The sequence below is a fragment of the Coturnix japonica genome, chromosome Z, assembly GCF_001577835.2.
Source record: "Coturnix japonica isolate 7356 chromosome Z, Coturnix japonica 2.1, whole genome shotgun sequence".
NCBI lineage: Eukaryota > Metazoa > Chordata > Aves > Galliformes > Phasianidae > Coturnix > Coturnix japonica.
Window position 1 is genome coordinate 11,824,018 of NC_029547.1, and position 20,638 is coordinate 11,844,655.

Consider the following 20,638-nt stretch of genomic DNA (forward strand, 5'->3'; position numbering starts at 1 on the left):
AAGACTGAGCAACAAAAGCTTTCTAGCTGTTCAGTTATTTTACTCTTCATTTAGAGAGACAAGTCAAATACAACTTAACAACATTACTGTTAAACCTGCTGTAAAGGACAAATGTGTTTGCTCTGCAACCTAAGTTTCTGCAACCTGAAAATAAATCTGTGAGGGTCCCATTGTGTTAATCTGTAACTGATCAGGAAAAGTCTTCAATTTTCATATACTCTGATATATTGATTTTAATGACCACTAAAATTTGTGCAATAAATGCTTTTAAGATGCTCATAACCATGCTCTACGACTGAGTTATCCGGGCTAATAATTGATTAATGATCGTGCATTTTATGAAGTAGCATGTCAAATAGAACCAATTTTAGAGGACAAATGGACTAGAGTATCAGTAGGGGCATTAATACTTATTGACCCTTGAGAAACAGCAAGCTGTGTTGGTGGTGGATGAGACAGATAGTGCCAGCAGGGCGTCCCCTGCTTCAAGGTGCACCTTTCCTCTCTCACCCATCACAGATTCTCTCCTGCATTCAGGGTCTGAAGGATTTCTTCCAGTTGTACACCACATCCGCATGGCCAGTGCGTGATATAGAGCCCAAGTGGAACACCTGCTTGGAAAACAAAATAAACTATCAAATTTAGTTCTATTAGCGTGCACTTTTGTCAAATGATGCATGGTTATATTTTCAGATCCCAATTAATTGGATGTAAAAGAGGTATCTGTTCTATGATACAGGGTCATCTCTTTGTCTGGGATTCCTTTCCAGGTTTTGTCTTTGCAAATTAAGAAAAGCTAATTAATAGGCTAATAATATCATAAGCAAACAGTACTAAAACATTAAAAGAGCTATTCCTGTAGATTCTAGCATTGATTAGATCAAATCCTGTTTAATACACATCTGATCTATTACTAAAATAGAAGAAGCACACAACATCCTAGCTAATGCCTTCAACTCTAAATCTTGAGACTGCATTGGTAAAAAGAAAATCACCACACTATGTCAAACTATTAGTAATATTATCTATAACACAGCAAGTTACAAAGCAATACCACTAAGTAAGAAACACACAATTACAATTACTATAAAGGCTGGATGCTATTTTCTGCCTTCAGATGAGACCAAACGTATCATGCTGGAACCCACGTAGGGCCAGTCCCTGTGGAAATAAGAGCATATTCACGACCCCAAGTTGTCAATGGTAGGGGACAGTCCCAAAGTCCTTGGTGCCATATTCCAAACATTAACCATAGGCTGTTCCTTTAGCACTGGGGAAGCCTCAAAATGACGATCCACATAAGCTGTATCTCTATGAACACGATTCAAAAAATTCAGCACAAACAAAACAAGCAAAACCTTGCATAATATTTCTTGTAGTGTGTCTCCCATATTCCCCCTTTTTTGTTTAATAATAAGAATGGATTTCAATGTTTGATAAATGTGATCAGTGATAGCTGTTCAGTGGAGAATGAGCAATGGCTGTAGTATGTCTAACACACCCTTCTTGGAGGAAAGTTTGAGTGGCCTTAGAGGTATACGCAGGCCTATTATCTGTTTTTGTAGTATGTGGGATTCCCATAGCAGCATAAGCAGATAACCAGTGTTTACGGGTGTCATGACTGTGTTCACCTGTATGTGCTGTGGCAAATACGTAAGAAGAATGAATATCTATTGTTACATGTGCATATTTTAGACGGCCAAATTCAGGAATGTGAGTGACATTTGTCTGACACAGTTGAAGAGGTGCTGTGTCACAGGGATTTGTCCGAGTCTGAGGCAAAGAGCTATCAGTCAAATTATGTAGCTGATATTCAGTCATCAACACGGTGTATTGCATAGGAGAGAGGATCATTCTTAACACAGTTTTCCAATCGTGAGGGGTCATAGCGTAACTGTCACTGTTTGTAACCAAAAGATTGTATGGAAAGGCTGACTGAACTCCGAATGTTCTCACTGACTCCCTTAGCTCCTTCACTGCCTCGTAAGGCAGGGATTCCCAACGGGGGACCTGATTAGGAAAGGTTTGCAACGTGTCAGCATCACCCCTTCATATTGTTTCTTTTCTGCACGGCTCTAAGACATCACAGGATGCTGTAGGGAAATTTGTCATTCCTGCTTCCTTCCAAGTATCATCAGGAGGAAATGCATCCGATTCGCTTTCTGGATCTTCTGGACCTGGGTCACAACGATCCCCTGGTTTCAGTCCATCCGTGTCTTTAACCACGTTACACGCGCACGACGAGGGGGGGGGGCGGCAGGCGGCCGCTGGCTGGGAACGGCTGCTTGTGTCGGAGCGCGGCCGCTGTTCTTTCTCGCGCTGCTTCTCACGTTTCCCGACTCCCTCTAGCATACAGCAGCGTTGTGGGTGTTGGATTGACACTTGCTGCACCAAATCCCAGTGGCTTGGCACTCGTGACGGATGTGGCCAGTTTTTTCACAACGGAAACATTTCATGCGGGAGCTGTTCTGCGAGCGTGGGCTTGTAGCGACTGCAGCTTGGAGGGGTGCAAGGGCTGCTAAAACCCGAGTATGCGAGGATCTAGATTGCTCCTGAAATGCCTTTGCCTGCTCTTGCAACCCGTCACTAATTTTCTGTAAAGCACTCCTAAGAATGCCTGGGTTCCAGTTGGAACCGAAGCAGCCTTTTCTAGCAACTCGGGGATTGACCAATCTCCGGGCAATGTATTAACCAGAGATCGGGTTGAGGAATTGCCATTTTGGAGCACACGTTGTTTAATCAATGCCCCTTGCATATATTCTGGAACACTAGCCTTCTTGATGGCATCCACAACCTTATCTATGAAATTACCTAGCGGCTCCTCACGCCCCTGTCTTATTCCCATGTAAATGGGCGTTCCCCCCGCAGCTTTTCTACTATCCATAGCTTTCCTGGCTATATTCCTAGTTTCTCGCAAAACTTCAGGATCAGAAATCGCCTGAGCCTCTATTCGAGTCCATGCCCCAAGACCCAACAATTGTTCCATTGTTACACCTGCTAAGGGGTCTCCTGGTCCTCTCTGTACTGCTGCGGACGCCACAGCCTGCTGATGCCAATGAGCATTAAACAATATTAACTGATGAGGGGTAGAGATCAATTTCGTTATGCTTCTAATATCTGCTGGGAGAAGGATATGCGCACTAAAAAGATCATCTATCATTTGCCTGGCCGGTTCACTAGTCACCCCATATGTCCCTACTGTAGCCCGCAACTGTGATAACATCTTCCAGTCCAGAGATTGAATCTCAGCCTGGACTCCTCCCTGCGGCAAGGGAGTGTAAACAACAGGGAATGCAAGATTCTCAGTTGCTGTCTGTACTAACTCATTTATCGCCATCCTCCATCCCGTGCCTTGCCAGCATAGACCACAACTCGCGTCTTTCCCTTGCGACAGTCCCCGCAAGATCAGACCCAGCCCCAGAGATCGGACCCGACCCGCGCAGAATTGACGGCTCCGGGAGCCACCGGGAGCTCAGAGCAGCCCGGACGGGCTGCGGCTGCGGCACAGCGGTGCCCGAGACATGGAGCGGCGCCGAGGGCAGCTCCGGACGGCGGAGCTCCGGACGGGCGGGAGGGGGAGGGCTAGAGGAGACCTCCGTGGGCTCCGTTTCCTAGGTCAGCCTGCATTTCGCGAGGGGGGTGCAGAGGGGCGCTGAGGCTGCAGCCGGGCAAGGTAACGGAGGAAAAAACAGGGGGGGTTCGGGACACTAGTGCCCCATGGCAGCCCATCATCTTGATTCTGTTTTGCGCAGCTTGAGCTTCCCGAGCTGCCCTTTTTTCCGCCTGACTCATCAACAACTCGTTATGCACTGCTTTCCACAAACTTACTTCTCTTTTTTGCTGGCTTATCATCGTCTAAAACTAACTCCCACAGTTTATCCCCATACCGCCGCCACTCCTCTAAGGTGTGCACTGAGTGGGGATTTGCAAAAAAGCCATATGAGACCGCGCGGCTCAATAAAGCAGGGAGATCCTTTACTAAGTCTATACCTTTAAACTGTCTCCGCCTAAGAAAAGCGGAAAATAAATCATATGCTGCTTGCCTGTCCATATTTACTCACGTCGGTTCCGTTGCAGCCCCTCCAGGCTTCGGCAGCACGTATCTGCATAAACACTCTCCACACAGCCCTGCCAAAAAACACCCTGGCAATGCGCCCCTTGTGTCATGGTTTTGTAATGCCGCTATCAATATTCCACATCATAACATCATGTGCAGTATGGATCATTGAAAGGTTCATACTCCAGTTCCGTGGAATAAGCCCTGAAGTTTCCTGTTCGTTGTGGGAGAGTCAGACCAGATGGCCATCAGAGGTCCCTTCCAACTCTGAGGTTTCTGTGATTCTATAATTCTGTGAAAGCTTAGCACCTTAGAAGACAAACATTCAAACTATTAGACAAGCCAGGTACTTGACCAGGAAATTAGAATTTGGAGCCTACTAAGTGAATTCTCCTCAATGAGAAATTCTGTTATTGTCTCCAGAGAGAACAGAGTTTTATCCAGTCAGGCAGTTATCCCATTTGTTCCCTTCTCACAGGATTTCACTGTTTGGTTTTGTTTGTTTGTTTGTTTGTTTTTTAATGGTCAAATATTCTGTATCAGATACATAAATTAGTATTTGCTACCGTCTAGTGGGTAGCATTTATTTTTATTGCCTCTACATGCTTTGTTCTGCAATAAACGTTCTTTTCTCCTCAGAAATTCCTAAGCTGATCTTGACTTTATGCTTCTTCGCAGTAGTAAAGGCAAGGGAAGGAAAAAAGCCTGCGTACTTTTAGTGATGGAACTTTTTACATTCATGGTGATATTTTCTCTTCCCTTTTCCCAAATGTTTTTTTCTTTAAGAGAATTTTGTCTTCAGCTTTTGTTGAAGGATTTTACTGACACCACTGCGACATTGGATGACGACATCCAAGGGTACATTAGGAGCTAACTTGTGCTTTCTGCCACCACCATCAGTGAAGGAAGGGGTGAATTTAATTAGCTAAGTGAAAAGAACACTTCAGTATTTGAAGAACGTGAAAAGCAGCATTTTCTCAGTACAGCTGGACACATTTCCAAGACAAAGAAAAATAAATAAATAAAGAGCTTCAACAAAAATAAAGAGCTTCAACAAACGAATAAATAAACAATCCCATTTAAATCCAAGAAATTGCATGGATTTTATGTTGGGGTACTAAGTTGTTGTTGTAAGGATTTATGAGTGCATACAATTGTTCTGAGTAGATGGACTGTTCTAGAATAGCTGAGTTGGGCCTGTAGGTTAAGAGTTAGTGGGCGGGGGGTTTAGGTAGGTGTGTGTATAGGTTCTTTGCGTGCATCGGGGTTTTGCCTAGTGGGTGTACGCGTCTGCGTGGGATTTAGGATGTTATATAAGGAGTGTGACGCAACAATAAATTGAGAGAAGACATCATGGCGTCCATGTTTGTATCTCTCCCCCAGACAGTTGAGGTCCTGGGATAAGTCAGGTTAGTTGGCGGATACGTCAATTTTACTTATACAACAAAAATGAAACTATTCAAAAATATGATTCCCAGGGATGCTGCAGATGGATGCTGGTGTATGAAATCCTCACTTCTGTTATAGACCACGCGTGCTGTGCTGCTCCTCTGTTTAGCTCTGTAGGTACCGGGAGCAATTTATGTGTTTTGAAGAACTGTCCAACCTGATAACTCATCTTTGCCACATTAAAAGATAGTTTTGTTGATGGCTGTTGAGTACACAAGCTCTGATAAGACAGTGCAAAAAGGCAGCAGAAAAAAAAAAAAAGAAAAAAAAAAAAGAAAAAGGAAAGCTATGAATGTAAACGTGGAGGCTGCATTGTGCCCCCATGGCGGTGCGCGGGCGCAGAGTACCAGTGTGCAGGAAACACATGGCCCTGCAGCACTCCTGGGGAAAGGGTGATGGAAGATAAAGAAGGCTGTGTCATAACATACCTTTGATGAAAGAGAAACCACTGGGGAAAAACAGATGTGGCATCCCTGAAGTCATCACTCTTAAGCTTGTCTGAACCTTTTTTTCCTGCCCCTGCGTGAGTACAGATACATGTTGGGCAGAGAATGGCTTGAGAGCAGCCCTGAGGAGAGGGCTGTGGGGCTGTGGGTTGAGGTAAGATTCAATATGAGCTGGCAATGCGTGCTTGCAGCCCAGAAGGCCAACAGTAGCCTAGACTGCATGAAAAGAAGCGTGAGCAGGCTTTGAGCAAGCTGGGTCTAGAGGGAGGTGTCCCCTCAGCAGGAGGGCTCCCTGGGATCAGCCTTGGGAGCAGTGGGCATCCTGCAGACGGCACGGCTCTGGGAAGTCCCGCGCGTCCCTGCGCGCAGCGCGGCGCCGGCGGGGCTCCGCCGAACGGGGAAGGGGCGGCGCGACCCCGCGCCCTCCCAGGCACCCCCGCTGCGCCGCTCTCCCACCGCCCCCCGGGCCTCCGAGGGGCGAGCCGACCCGCCTCCGTCCCGCGGGGGCCGGCCGTCAGGGAGCCCGAGCCCGCGCCGCTGAGGCGGACGGAACCGCCTCTCTTCGCCCCGCCGTTGGCTCCGACCGGGAGCCTGTGTGAGGCCGCCGCTCCCGCAGTGGAGCCGCGGCGGGCGGGCGGCACCGGGCATCGCTATGGAGAGGAACCCCATCCCGGTGCTGACGGTGCAGACGACGCCCTACGAGGACCAGCGGCCGACGGGCGGCGCGGGGGGCTGCGGCGCCCCACGGGGCTCTTGGAGAGCCAGCGCAACTACCTGCCCAGCTTCGTGCAGAGCCTGCTCTCCTCCGTCGATCTCCGCGACCGCCAGGGCTGCACCATGGTGGTGGGCAGCGACGGCCGCTACTTGAGCAAGACGGCCATCGAGATCGTCGTCCAGATGGCCGCGGCCAACGGGGTAAGCTCTCCATGCACATGGCCAGAAAATGCCTGGAGATAAAGCAGCTGAGCCCTGTTCATGGTTCACATATATCAGCACCAATGTTCCTTTTAACCTTTAAGAGTTTTATTTAGAAAAGGAGGTGCTGTCTCAGAGTCGTATGTGACTTTGATATCTGAGATTCATGGAATCTCAGAACTGTGGGGTTGGAATGGACAACTGGGGATCATCAAGTCCAATCCTGCTAAAGCAGGTTCACGACAATAGTTTTGTTCTAGGTTCTATCATTTCACTCAAGATCTTGGTTGTATTTCAAATAAATTTTTGCATTGCTATGGAATTTGTGGGAGACTTTGTCTTAGAGACTGTCATTGATCCGTATTACTAGCAGCAGGAGGAGTAAGAACATATCTCTGACACCAGTGTGGTAAACAAGTGACTTAAGGTTGTAAGTCAGGTAATTTAATGACTGTAATGCAGCTACGGGGAGGAGAGGTTAGAGGGTTGGACTACTACATACTGTATCGGATTAACAGATGATGTAGTTGCCTGGAAGTAGAATAAAATGTCAGGTAACAGAGGCATCTAAGTAAAGTGTACTGAAAGAACAGACCTACAGAACAGTGAGGATTGGTAAGTGCAGAAATAGTTTTTCATTTCTAGCTTTTTCATTGATAGTTGGCCATAAAAACAGTTCCTTACAATGTAGTAACTTAAGCAGTATGAATGAAAATCATACATTGTGTAAAATGATTTTGGCATAGTTAAATGCAAATTATTTGAGCATTTTTTAAACATGCTTAATCCAGTTGTTTTAATTTATTGTCTAGCACTTGACAGAGGAGAAGCCAGAAGGCCTTGTCAACGAAGCATCTCGGTATGGATATCAAAACCACTTTTTTAATCATAGTCAGTGACTGCACTGTGCGGAAGATCATTCAAAATTGATTCTTTTTTCTTTTCTAAGGTTTTCCCCCTCCCCTTGCTTTTAAACAAAGGTAGAAAACAAAACTTACTCTGTACTTCATTTGATCATTCTGCTTAGATATGAATTTTCTAATAAGTAGGTTGATCTGAAAATAATGCCTCCTCTTTTTTTCCATGGAAACTACAACAGATAGAGTACAAATAACAGGTTGAAAGAGCTCAACTTTCAGCTACAAAAACAGTTTTCAGTATAGTCTCCTCACCATTAGCTATACATTTTTGCTAGCAGTGAAAAAGCCTCAGCATGCTGTGCTTGTAAACATTTCAGTGGCCATGGCTTGTCTTTCATGTCACTGGCTGCTGCTACTTTTGTCTACTGAAATGCACAAGCCACAAGTAACCTCAAGAAGCTAATACTGTAGTCATTCCATGATGTTTTAGTTGGCTGATGGTTTGGTTAATGTTTGCCTTCCTGTACTAACAATCTAGTAATTTTACAGTGCTATGAGAGACATACTGCTTCTGCCTTACAAAAAACTGCTTGTTCAAGGTGTTCCTTTTTTCTTTTTCCAAATGCATAGGCAGGTTGCATTAGCTGATCTTGTAATCGTCAATAAAACGGATTTGGTTTCAAGGGAAGAATTGAATAAAGTCAGAACAACTGTCAGGTATGAAATTTCTGGTATAACCGTGACATTGTACATGCTCAAATGTTATTAGAAATTAGATCTCATGATTGTTCCAACAGATCGTGTAGTGAAAAAGAGCAGTGAGAAAGCAGTGAAAAAGAGTCTGCCCCTTTCTGGAGATGTTTCCAGTGCATTTCTGTGCTTCCACAGTCTTATCAGCTTGCCTAAGTAAGATTTGATGTTACCTGCTCAGAAGTGTAGAATTATAGAATAGAATCAAAGAATGCTCTTAAGTTGGAAGGAACCTTCAAGGACCATTGACTCCAACCTCTGGCTCTACTCAGGACCACCCAAAATTCCAATTCTATGTCTGAGAGCTTTCTCCAAATGTTCCTTGAACTCTGGCTGCTTGGGGCTGTTCCATGTCTACCGCCCTCTGGTGAAGAACCTTTTCCTAATACCCAACCTGACCCTCTTCTGGTGCAACTCCACACCGTTTCCTTGGCTAAATTAGGCCTAAAAAATGCCTTATAATAGACCTTTGTCTTAAGTGCTCACATTCTTATACTATTGGGCAGCTGTTGCCATTTGTCTGAGTTAACTACAGGGGGCAATGTCTGCTAGTACATACATGTTTATTAGCAAATATAAAGGGGTATGGAAGATATCTGAATAATTGTCATGGATGTAAAAGAACAAATGGGCTGAATCAAAGCAGTGTTCAAAGGTGTGTTCCATCTTTCTCAGTACCCTGACAGACAAAATGGAATATTGAGAAATACTTTGCAACGTTATTTGTGGTTCAGACTCTTGAGAATTCTTAACCTTGCAGTTTGTACTGGGAGAAGAAAAATGCTATGTTCAGTAGTAATATTTTATTGTCAGAAGTTGTGAATTTTGACCTTGGTTCGGCTATAAAATGTCACAAAAGCAAACTTTTTCTTGATGCCTCTTGGACTGTAAAACATTGAGTAACAGTGTGAGAGATGTCGTTATGTTTCTTGTATTGCTCTACATTGTTAAATTGTTCAATCGATATATTACAGTTGCGTTTGCACCTCATTTTGCTTTTTTCTATTTGTTTTAGGTCAATAAATGGACTTGTCGAAATTTTGGAGACACAAAGGTCGAGGTATTAGATTAACCTGTATTCCAACAAGTACCAAATCCTGTCCCACTGACATTATTTTTACAAAGCTTTCATTATGATCTGTTGGCTGTGCACATGCATACCTACCTGTACTGTGTTTTAATGTGTGCTTGTGTTCAAAGAGGTACAGAACGATTGTTCCCATCAGAGAATTAGATAACACTTAGGCATCCAATACAAATCACATCTTTCAGAAAACAGATTCTTGTGTGGTTTTTTTTGTTTGTTTGTTTTTTTAGTATTAATTTATTTTTTAACTGTATTCACTAAAATTCTCTTTTTATGCTCCCATATTACTGTACAGCTGAAAGCTGCTTTACTCCATGGTAGATAGCACTGACTGCTGACATCTGAAAATAGGGCTAGCTTCTGGTGCTTTGCATTGGAATAAGAGATCAGGAAAAAAAAACAACAAACATGAACAATTATTTATATGTTTAAAAATGAGTAATCGAAGCTTCAGTACACATAATTCTTACATGCAGTGAAAATACAAAGCTTTCTTTCTCTCCCTATCTGTGCAGAGTTGATCTTTCCAATGTGCTGGACCTGCATGCTTTTGACAGTCTATCTGGAATCAGGTATGGCAATAATTTCACTTTTATTAAAAGGAATGCTCATTGCATAGATACACGCATGAAGTAGGTACATTTACATTTAGGCAGAGTCCTGCATCTGAATTTCTGTTCCCATGTTCTAGTTCCAGACACTTGTTTTACAATTCTCAGTAAGAAAAGTGAGAAGTANCGCAGGTGGATTTTTAGTTCAAACCGTGACAATATCAAACATGCACAAAGTGAATGTCACTGAAATGGGTGCTGCTCCACCACTTCCCCAGAAAAGTGATAGGGCAAAAGAAGTCAGGAAGGTCTACAGATAGAAACCATAGAATCATAGAAAGGCTTGGGCTGGAAGGGACCTCAGTGATCTTAAACTTCAAAACCCCTACCACAGGCAGAGTTGCCAACTACTACATCACAGAATAGATCAGGTTGCCCAGGGCCCCATCCAGTCTGGCCTTGAACATACTCAGAAATGAGGCATCCACAATTATTCTAGTGCTTCATCACCATCTGAGGAAAGGATTTCCTTATAACACCTAACATAATTCTAACTTCTTATAATTTCAAACCAGTCCCTCTTGCTCTATCAACCATCTACCCATGTCAAAAGTCAGTCTTCAGGGTCCCTTCTGTTATAACCTGCCTTTAAGTACTGGAAGGTTGCAGTGAAGTCTCCCTGGACCCTTCTCTCTTCCAGACTGAACAAGCCCAGCTACTTCAGCCCATCTTCATAGGAGAGGTGTTTCAGCCCTTATATCATCCTCACGGCCCTCCTCTGAACCCATTCAAACAGCTCGACATCTTTCTTGTGCTGGGGACCCCAGACCTGGACACAATACTCCAGGTGGGGCCTCATGAGAGCAGAGCAGAGGGAGATGATCAACTTCTTGCCCTGCTGGCCACCCCTCTTTTGATGTAGCCCAGCATACTGTTGACCTTCTGGGACACAAGCACACACTTCTGGCTTATGTTAATTTTTTCATCTACCTAGATCCTCAAGTCCTTCTCTGCAGCGCTGCTCTCAAGGAGTTTTTCTCCCAGTCTGTACACATATCTGGGACTGACCCAACCCATGTGTAGCACTTTGCACTTGGACATGTTGAACCACGTTAGGCTCATATGGGCCAAACTTTCAAGTTTGTCAGTCCCTGTAGGTGGCATCCCCTCCTTTGGTTGTAGCAACTGCACTATACAGAGCGCAAAACTTGCTGAGGGAATACCCTATGTCACTGATGAGAATGTTTAAGAGTACCAGGCCCCTGGGGGACACCACTTGTCACCACATCCATCTGGATGTAGAGCAACCCTCTAGCTGTGACCTTCCAACGAATTCCTTATCCATCAGACCTTACCCTTATCCTTCAAACTCGTATCTCTCAAATTTAGGCATAAGGACGTGGTGTGGGACTATGTAGAAGGCCTTGCAGTAGTCCAGGTACACAACATGAGTTGCCCTTCCTTTGTCCACTGATGTTGTCACTGCATTGTAGAAGGCCACCAGATCAGGCTGAGGCAGAGGACCTGATGCACTGAGGGATAAAGGGAAAAATGAGTGGGCATCTCCACTGTTACATTTGGCTTTGGTTTTTCATCCCTAACCTGATCAGGTAGGCAGCAAAATATGGTGTTGTAACAGGGATACAGAGAAAGGCTCCTGCCTCTGAACTATTCAACAAACCCCCAGCTAGATGGGTGATATGATCTGCTGGCATTGCAAAGGCAGATCCTGGCTGCTGACTGGATGCCATGTGCTGCATAGAAGCAGCAGTGGGACACATGCTGCAGTGACAGACTGCTATTTCCTGCATCAAAGACAGCTCTGAAATCCAGACCTTCCATGTCACTTGGAATGCCTGCTGTCCCACTGGATAAGAATGAATTGGCCAGAGCTGAATTTAGCCTGGTACCACTAGGCAGCTATTACTACATGAGCCCGTGGGTTTAAGCAGGCTACAGCTTGCTAGCAGCAATATAGACAATCCTCACCTGCAACTTGCACGGAGCTTGAGAGCTGCTGGGTGGTATTGGGTCAGTCAGAGCCTTGCTCACTCCCCACCATGTAAGTTTCCATTGTTCCTAAACACTGACTACATGGTGATAGCAGAAATCCTTCTCTCCTAACAGGTTTGAAAACGTTTAAATGAACTTGATCATTTTTATCTCACAGTGGACAAGAATAGTTATTTGGTAGCATATACTTGCAGGCCATCAAACTAGCACACTTCTCTAAGAGGCTGTTGCCATAGCATCTGTCCAGCCTCTTCTCAGCATCCTTATTTTCTGAGATCTAGAGAAAAGGAGGAAAGAAGACTCCAGATGAAAGATGCACAGCAAGGCTGCTGTGCCTGTAGGATGTATTCATAATGTTTGAGCTAGTTGGTGTGGGAATACAAGGACTGTACAGAGCAGCAGCTGTGGAGCAAGATAAACAGCATGAGAACCAAGGACACCTCTAGAAGAAAGAATGGCTCGCAGCTCTGATTGGATAAGTGCCCTCATGATAGGCTGAAGAGTGTTTGTGGAATGCTCTGCTGACGTGTGAAGGTGTATGGGAAAGCTAGAAAAAGAAAAGTAGTGAAGGTATAGAAGTGATGTGAGAACTTGTAATGAACGGCTTGGGTCATTCCCATCTGAGTTTGTGCATCAGACGCTGCAAACAGCTGCGTGGGGCAAATGGAGCCGAGGTGGAGTGAGCCCTCGGCCAGCAGTGCCGCCCAACCGCACTATGGGGAGATTGTTTAGCGCACCCGCCCCGCTCTGTGGGACAGAAGGTGAGCAGTTGGGAACCACAGGGAGTTTGATAACGAGGGAGCGACAGGTATGTCTGCAAGTGGAATCACAGAATCACAAGGTTGGAAAGGACCTACAGTATCATCTAGTCCAACTGTCCACCCCTTACCATACCTACAGAAAACCACTAAACCAGATCTCCTAGCTCCCTATCCAGATGCCTCTTGAACACTGCCAGTGATGTCGACTCCTCCACCTCCCTGGGCAGCCATTCCAGTGCCTGACCACTCTCTGAGACAAAAAGTTCCTTATTATGTCCAGTCTAAACCTCATCTGATACAACTTGTGGCCATTTCCTTGGGCCCTGTTTGTTGCCTGGCAGAAGAGGCCAAAGTCCTCATCACAACCTCCCTTCAGGAAGTTGTAGAGTGCAATGAGGTCTCCCCTGAGCTTCCTTTTCTCCAGGCTAAACAATCCCACCTCCCTGAGCCATTCCTCACAAGACTTGTGCTTCAGACGCCTCACAAGTTTAATTGCCCTTCTCTGGACATGTTCCAGGGCTTCCATGTCTTTCTTGTAGTGAGGAACCCAAAACTGGACAGAGTACTCGAGATGCAGCCTCACCAGAGCTGAGTACAGAGGGATGACTACATCTTTGGTCCTGCTGGCCACACTATTTCTAATACAGACCAGGATGCTGTTGGCCTTCTTGGCCACCTGCGCACACTGTTGGCTCATGTTCAGCCAAGCATAAACCAACACCCTCAGGTCCCTTTCCTCTTCACAGTCATCCAGCCACTCAGCCCCATGCCTGTAGCGCTGCATGGGGCTATTGTGGCCAAAGTGCAGGACCCGGCACTTGGCCTTGTTGAACCTCATCCCATTCACCTCAGCCCAGTGATTCAGCTTATCCAGATCCCCCTGGAGGGCCTCCCTACGCTCAGGCAGATCAACACCACCTCCTAACTTGGTGTCATATGCAGACTTACTGAGGGTACACTGAATTCCCTTATCCAGGTCATCAGTGAAGATGTTAAACAAAATGGGCCCTAGCACTGACCCCTGGGGGACACCACTTGTAACGGGTCACCAGCTGGACTTAAATCCATTAACCACTACCCTCTGGGCATGACCCTCGAGCCAGTTCCTAACCTAAAGAGAGGTACACCTGTCTAGACCACAGGACGTCAATTTCCTCAGGAGAATACTGTGAGAGACTGTGTTTGGAGATAAATTTTTTTTTTGGTGGGGGGGGGAAAAACAAAACTGCATCCATCCAGTGCAAATGCAACATCTGCTTGTTTACAGCTTGCAGAAAAAATTGGAGAGTATGAAGACAACAGATGCACATCTCGACAAGGTAATTACAACAAGCACTGCTTCAGTCTCGCTGTTAGAAGATAGTTCAGGATAACTGCAACCATGGCATACTAATCATCTTATTTTTTCAGAAGGTTTCAGGTAGAGAATAGTATGTTTAAGATCTCTGGAATATTACACTGAATGCCATGTACTTTGATACAGATAGATAGTAAATGTATATACTGAGTTCTGCTTTCAAATATGGTTTAAGAGTTCTATTGTTGGAAACAGTGTTCTTGTACATGGAGAGCATTACTACAACAGACAAGTAATACTATTCTTTTCAATATTTGCCCTTATTGAGCAATTGAGATTTGAGAATTGAGCCCTATACTTACACCTGATATTTATCCCGTAGGTCGAAATGATGTCAGTGTTTGTAGATATTGGGGAGTTGCTGTTCACAACTTTGCATTAATTAAGGTGTTAGAGAGACACATTCTGTGAGTGCTTCCCTTCGTTTTTACACAGAAAATCAACAGATCAACCTGTAACAGTGAATTAGGTTTTCCTATAAATTTGATATAAATCCTATAATCGCACGTGTGCTAGAAGGTTAGGAATGTGAAATGCTTTGTTTTTCCAGATATGTAACCCAGCTTTTATTTATGTCAGGGTAGAATCTTCTCTCTTGCTCTGTGCAATAAAACAATCCTTGCATATTACAGTTTAAATTGCATTTTTATCTTGGTGATTGTGTTTTATTTAGAGAGAAAATACAGTATTTTGTCTGTTTTGTGGTTTTGATTTTTAATAAATAATTGAAGGGGAAAGGGTCTGGCCTGTCACTCCTTTAGAGTATAAGCAGTTGTGTGCTAAATGCTGCTTTTAAGCATCTATCTTGTCTGTCTTGTGTGTCTTTCCATTTACAGGACATAGTGACAGTAACACTTGAAGTCCTAGGAAATATTAAGGAAGAAAACCTTAATCTCTTTATACAGGTAAATATGAATACATCGCAGTCAAGTGCGAAATCACTGTGTCCTTTTGTAGAAAATCATCTTACGCTGTTCTGTTTGTGAAAACATTTTTCCTCTTTGTAGAATCTTCTGTGGGAAAAGAATGTGAAAGATAGGACTGGATGTACCATGGATGTCATAAGACTGAAGGTTTGCCTGAAACTTCCAACCTCTTTGTTTTGTGCTTTCCCTCTTTTTAAATGGAAAGAAACTGCAGTGTATTGTCAGCCACATACAGGTCAAAGAGCAGACAAAAGAGAGAACATCAGTTTGTCATTGATCCATGTAGAGACACTTAAATACCTGCTGGCCAATGAGACCACTCAAGGTAGCTGACAGAGAAGCAAACCACAGTACTACTTGCTGTGTAGTGAAAGGGGAGACTTGCAGTCCCAAACATGAGTGGGACAGGATGAATGATCAGGACATAAGTGAAAGGAGGTGATGTTGTTTTCCCCTCCTTTGCTCTGAAAGGTCTCATCCATTTCACCTAGATGGCTCCTTAGCTAGGGATGTAGTTACAGGTTTCTGTCCATGATTACAGTTATTGGCATAATAAACAGAAGTTTAATTGAGTGTAACAATGCAGCACAATGCTAGTTATGGTCCACCTAAAATTTTTTGATTACATCAGGCTGCAGTTTTAAAGATGTGATTTACACATAAGTGTATTCATCCCCGTGTACGATTCATTGCATAGTTCTGAGGTGAACGTTGGTGATGCTTGAGGATATACTTTCATTTTCCTTAAACCACAAAGCTAAGTAAATGATAAAAAAGTCGATTGTATGATTAGACAAGGTCTAAGGAAAACAATCAAATGTGCTGTGATTTGTTTCCTGAGAACATATGTGTGTCACAGGCAGCAAGGTAATTATTTCTACTTCACTGGAAGAAAGGTTTATTTCTTGACAAGTAGAACAACAGCAGCATAAAGCCGGCAGTGCTGATGCACTTCAAGCTGTCTGTTGTACTCATTAGCTGTACTGCTGATTAGAAGTATGCTTCTGTTGTACTGAGCTTTGGGATCCAAGTAATATTTACATTCTATTTTAGACAGTTTTCAAGTGATGAAAACTCTTTTAGTGCAACGTTTGGCATGTGAGTTAATGGACTTAGTTTTGAAAGTATTCCATTGTTAATTCCATTGCTAGTCATTTCACCACACAGATATTTGTTCTTTCTCTGCTATTGAGAGATTCTGTTTCAAGACAGTGTAAGTGTTAAGCATGAGAACTCAGTGGGAACAGACTCAGCATTTTTGCCTATTTTACATCACCTTGGACAGGTGATGAGGCTTTCATAGAGACATATATCATACATACAATCAAAGTGGCATGGTAGGAGATGACATTGAAATTTGCACAAATATTCCAGGTAACCGTCCAAATGAGAAGCTGAAGGCAGAGTATAGCAAAGTATAATTCTTAATTGTAAGAATGGTTGTTACAAGAGATGACTCTGTTGCATTGTTATTTTGATCAACCTCTGCATATTTGTCAGAGGTTTTTCCCTGCTCTGTGTACTTGTAAAGTTGTTTTTTTTTTTTTTTCTCCATAAGTATTTTGTTTTTAAAGGTTTGTTTATATACTCTAACAGTTATTTTTCTGGTAAGGGACTCGTATCTATTCAAGGCAAATCTCATCAAGAGATAGTCCAAGGTGTCCATGAGCTGTATGATCTGGAAGAGACTGCAATAGAATGGAAAGAAGATGAAAAAAGAACCAATAGGTTCATTCCCAGGGTGAGAGAGTGAGGCAGACTACTACATACTGTATCGGATTAACAGATGATGTAGTTGCCTGGAAGTAGAATAAAATGTCAGGTAACAGAGCATCTAAGTAAAGTGTACTGAAAGAACAGACCTACAGAACAGTGAGGATTGGTAAGTGCAGAAATAGTTTTTCATTTCTAGCTTTTTCATTGATAGTTGGCCATAAAAACAGTTCCTTACAATGTAGTAACTTAAGCAGTATGAATGAAAATCATACATTGTGTAAAATGATTTTGGCATAGTTTAAATGCAAATTAATTTGAGCATTTTTTAAACATGCTTAATCCAGTTGTTTTAATTATTGTCTAGCACTTGACAGAGGAGAAGCCAGAAGGCCTTGTCAACGAGCATCTCGGTATGGATATCAAAACCACTTTTTTAATCATAGTCAGTGACTGCACTGTGCGGAAGATCATTCAAAATTGATTCTTTTTCTTTTCTAAGGTTTTCCCCTCCCTTGCTTTTAAACAAAGGTAGAAAACAAAACTTACTCTGTACTTCATTTGATCATTCTGCTTAGATATGAATTTTCTAATAAGTAGGTTGATCTGAAAATAATGCCCTCCTCTTTTTTTCCATGGAAACTACAACAGATAGAGTACAAATAACAGGTTGAAAGAAGCTCAACTTTCAGCTACAAAAACAGTTTTCAGTATAGTCTCCTCACCATTAGCTATACATTTTTGCTAGCAGTGAAAAAGCCTCAGCATGCTGTGCTTGTAAACATTTCAGTGGCCATGGCTTGTCTTTCATGTCACTGGCTGCTGCTACTTTTGTCTCCTGAAATGCACAAGCCACAAGTAACCTCAAGAAGCTAATACTGTAGTCATTCCATGATGTTTTAGTTGGCTGATGGTTTGGTTAATGTTTGCCTTCCTGTACTAACAATCTAGTAATTTACAGTGCTATGAGAGACATACTGCTTCTGCCTTACAAAAAACTGCTTGTTCAAGGTGTTCCTTTTTTCTTTTTCCAAATGCATAGGCAGGTTGCATAGCTGATCTTGTAATCGTCAATAAAACGGATTTGGTTTCAAGGGAAGAATTGAATAAAGTCAGACCAACTGTCAGGTATGAAATTTCTGGTATAACCGTGACATTGTACATGCTCAAATGTTATTAGAAATTAGATCTCATGATTGTTCCAACAGATCGTGTAGTGAAAAAGAGCAGTGAGAAAGCAGTGAAAAAGAGTCTGCCCCTTTCTGGAGATGTTTCCAGTGCATTTCTGTGCTTCCACAGTCTTATCAGCTTGCCTAAGTAAGATTTGATGTTACCTGCTCAGAAGTGTAGAATTATAGAATAGAATCAAAGAATGCTCTTAAGTTGGAAGGAACCTTCAAGGACCATTGACTCCAACTCTGGCTCTACTCAGGACCACCCAAAATTCCAATTCTATGTCTGAGAGCTTTCTCCAAATGTTCCTTGAACTCTGGCTGCTTGGGGCTGTTCCATGTCTACCGCCCTCTGGTGAAGAACCTTTTCCTAATACCCAACCTGACCCTCTTCTGGTGCAACTCCACACCGTTTCCTTGGCTAAATTAGGCCTAAAAATGCCTTATAATAGACCTTTGTCTTAAGTGCTCACATTCTTATACTATTGGGCAGCTGTTGCCATTTGTCTGAGTTAACTACAGGGGGCAATGTCTGGTAGTCCATACATGTTTATTAGCAAATATAAAGGGGTATGGAAGATATCTGAATAATTGTCATGGATGTAAAAGAACAAATGGGCTGAATCAAAGCAGTGTTCAAAGGTGTGTTCCATCTTTCTCAGTACCCTGACAGACAAAATGGAATATTGAGAAATACTTTGCAACGTTATTTGTGGTTCAGACTCTTGAGAATTCTTAACCTTGCAGTTTGTACTGGGAGAAGAAAAATGCTATGTTCAGTAGTATTTTATTGTCAGAAGTTGTGAATTTTGACCTTGGTTCGGCTATAAAATGTCACAAAAGCAAACTTTTTCTTGATGCCTCTTGGACTGTAAAACATTGAGTAACAGTGTGAGAGATGTCGTTATGTTTCTTGTATTGCTCTACATTGTTAAATTGTTCAATCGATATATTACAGTTGCGTTTGCACCTCATTTTGCTTTTTTCTATTTGTTTTAGGTCAATAAATGGACTTGTCGAAATTTTGGAGACACAAAGGTCGAGGTATTAGATTAACCTGTATTCCAACAAGTACCAAATCCTGTCCCACTGACATTATTTTTACAAAGCTTTCATTATGAGCTTTGTAAAAAGCTCAGCAGCGAGAGTGGGTGGCCTCCTGCCCGAGGAGTGGGCAGCACTCTTCAGGGAGAGACGTGACCTCCTCTTCCCAGTGCAGCCCTGGATACAGGACATCTTCTCCCAGATCCAGGAGCTGCCCTGGTGGCAGATCTGTGGGCTGGAGAGTGTGATCCTGGCTCTTCTGTGCCGAGTGGGGCTGAACAGGGATGCCCTGGTGTACCACGCACAGCCCACCCTGGGACCTATCACGGCAGCATTCATGGACGCGCTCATCGAAGTCATCGTGAGCCGGTGCGGCCAGGAGGCCCGGAGGCTGCTGGGCCTCGAAGATGCCAGCGCTGCCCAGGAGCACGAGGACGGGCCCGAAGAGCCCAGTGCTGCCCAGGAGCACGAGGATGGCCCCCCAGCCCCGTCTGGTCCCTCCACATCTCCTCAGGGGACCGTTGCCCCCAGCACCTCTCCCTCCGGCAGCTCCGCGGGTCCCGACGCGGAGGAGCTCCCCGGCACGTCCAGCGGGGCCCTCGGCAGAGGTCCCGGCGAGCCGGGTTCCGAGGCAGCCGGTCCCTCTGAGCAGGGCCGCAGCCGCGGCTCCTCCTCTCGCGGCCGGGGCAGGAATCGCTCGGCTGGGGGATCCCGGCGCCCCACCAAGAGGAGGGCCGGCAGCGCCCAGCGCGCTCCTCTGCCCTGCAAGAGGCGGCGCCACCGGCGCCTCTAAATGGGGCTTACACGGCTTAACAATAAAAGATAAAAACACACAAGCACGCGTTGTTCCAGTGTCTTGCACATAGGACTGCATCGCTGGACGGCCTGTCAGCCTGGCCGCGCAAAGCAGCGAGTGATCCTGTGTCTCTGGAATTGCCAGAGTGAGGGTGTAGAAAAGTGGAGTGTGAAAGAAAGGGAAAAGGATAGGGAAAGTGAGGGAAAGGATTCAGGGAAGGGGAAGATAAAGGAGAAAGGAAAAGGAAAGTGAAAGGAATCGGAAGTGGAAAGGAAAGGAGGGGGAGGGAAGGGAAGGGAAGGGAAGGGAAGGGAGAGGGAAGGGAGAGGTGAAGGGAAGAGGGAAGGGGAAGGGGAAGGGACGGAGGGAAGGGAAGGGAAGGGGGAAGGAGAGGGGGAGGGGAAGGGAGAGGAAGGAGAGGGGAAGGGGGAAGGGAGAGGGAAGGGAAGGGAAGGGAGGAGGGATGAGGAAGGGGACAGTGGAAGGGCATAGGGAAGGGAAGGGAAAGGAAGAAAGAAAAAAGGAACGAAGAAAAAGGAGAAAGAAAAAGAAAAGAAAAGAAAAAGAAAAAGAGAACATGAAAAGAAAGAAAAGAAAAGAAAAGAAAGAAAAGAAAAAGAAAAGAAAGAATAAGACAAGAAAAGAAAAGAAAAAAAAGAAGAGGAAAAGAAAGGAAAGAAAGGGAAAGAAGAAGGAAAGAGAGGAGAAAAGAAGAGAAAAGAGAAGAGAAAAGAAAGGAGA

General features: G+C 44.2%; 1 protein-coding gene across 6 annotated transcripts; it reads left to right on the plus strand.

Moving 5' to 3' along the window:
- The first annotated feature begins 6,162 nt into the window (after positions 1-6,162).
- LOC107305936 (putative COBW domain-containing protein 7) lies at positions 6,163-19,934 on the plus strand. Of its 6 annotated transcripts, none has more exons than XR_004305557.1 (12): positions 6,163-6,867; positions 7,680-7,726; positions 8,358-8,444; positions 9,493-9,537; positions 10,080-10,136; positions 14,157-14,208; positions 15,083-15,151; positions 15,254-15,319; positions 16,785-16,913; positions 17,253-17,298; positions 17,928-18,013; positions 19,057-19,933. XR_004305557.1 is itself a non-coding variant. In XM_015848646.2 (11 exons), exons 1-11 carry the CDS (start codon positions 6,790-6,792, stop codon positions 19,106-19,108), a joined length of 768 nt encoding a protein of 255 aa, XP_015704132.2. In that variant the 5' UTR covers positions 6,163-6,789; the 3' UTR covers positions 19,109-19,934. The 6 variants fall into 6 exon arrangements, 3 of the variants coding, with proteins under 3 accessions (XP_015704132.2, XP_032297165.1, XP_032297164.1); XR_004305556.1 differs by lacking the exon at positions 17,253-17,298 and adding an exon at positions 18,094-18,202; XR_004305559.1 differs by lacking the exon at positions 19,057-19,933 and adding an exon at positions 18,094-18,204.
- The last annotated feature ends 704 nt before the right edge of the window (positions 19,935-20,638 follow it).

Excerpts from the sequence above, each read along its gene's own strand:
- LOC107305936 (XM_015848646.2), top strand. The coding sequence starts at position 6,790 with ATGGTGGTGGGCAGCGACGGCCGCTACTTGAGCAAGACGGCCATCGAG. Across the intron at positions 14,209-15,082 it reads CAGATGCACATCTCGACAAG|GACATAGTGACAGTAACACT; the intron begins GTAATTACAACA and ends TTCCATTTACAG. Across the intron at positions 15,320-16,784 it reads TGGATGTCATAAGACTGAAG|GGACTCGTATCTATTCAAGG; the intron begins GTTTGCCTGAAA and ends TTTTCTGGTAAG.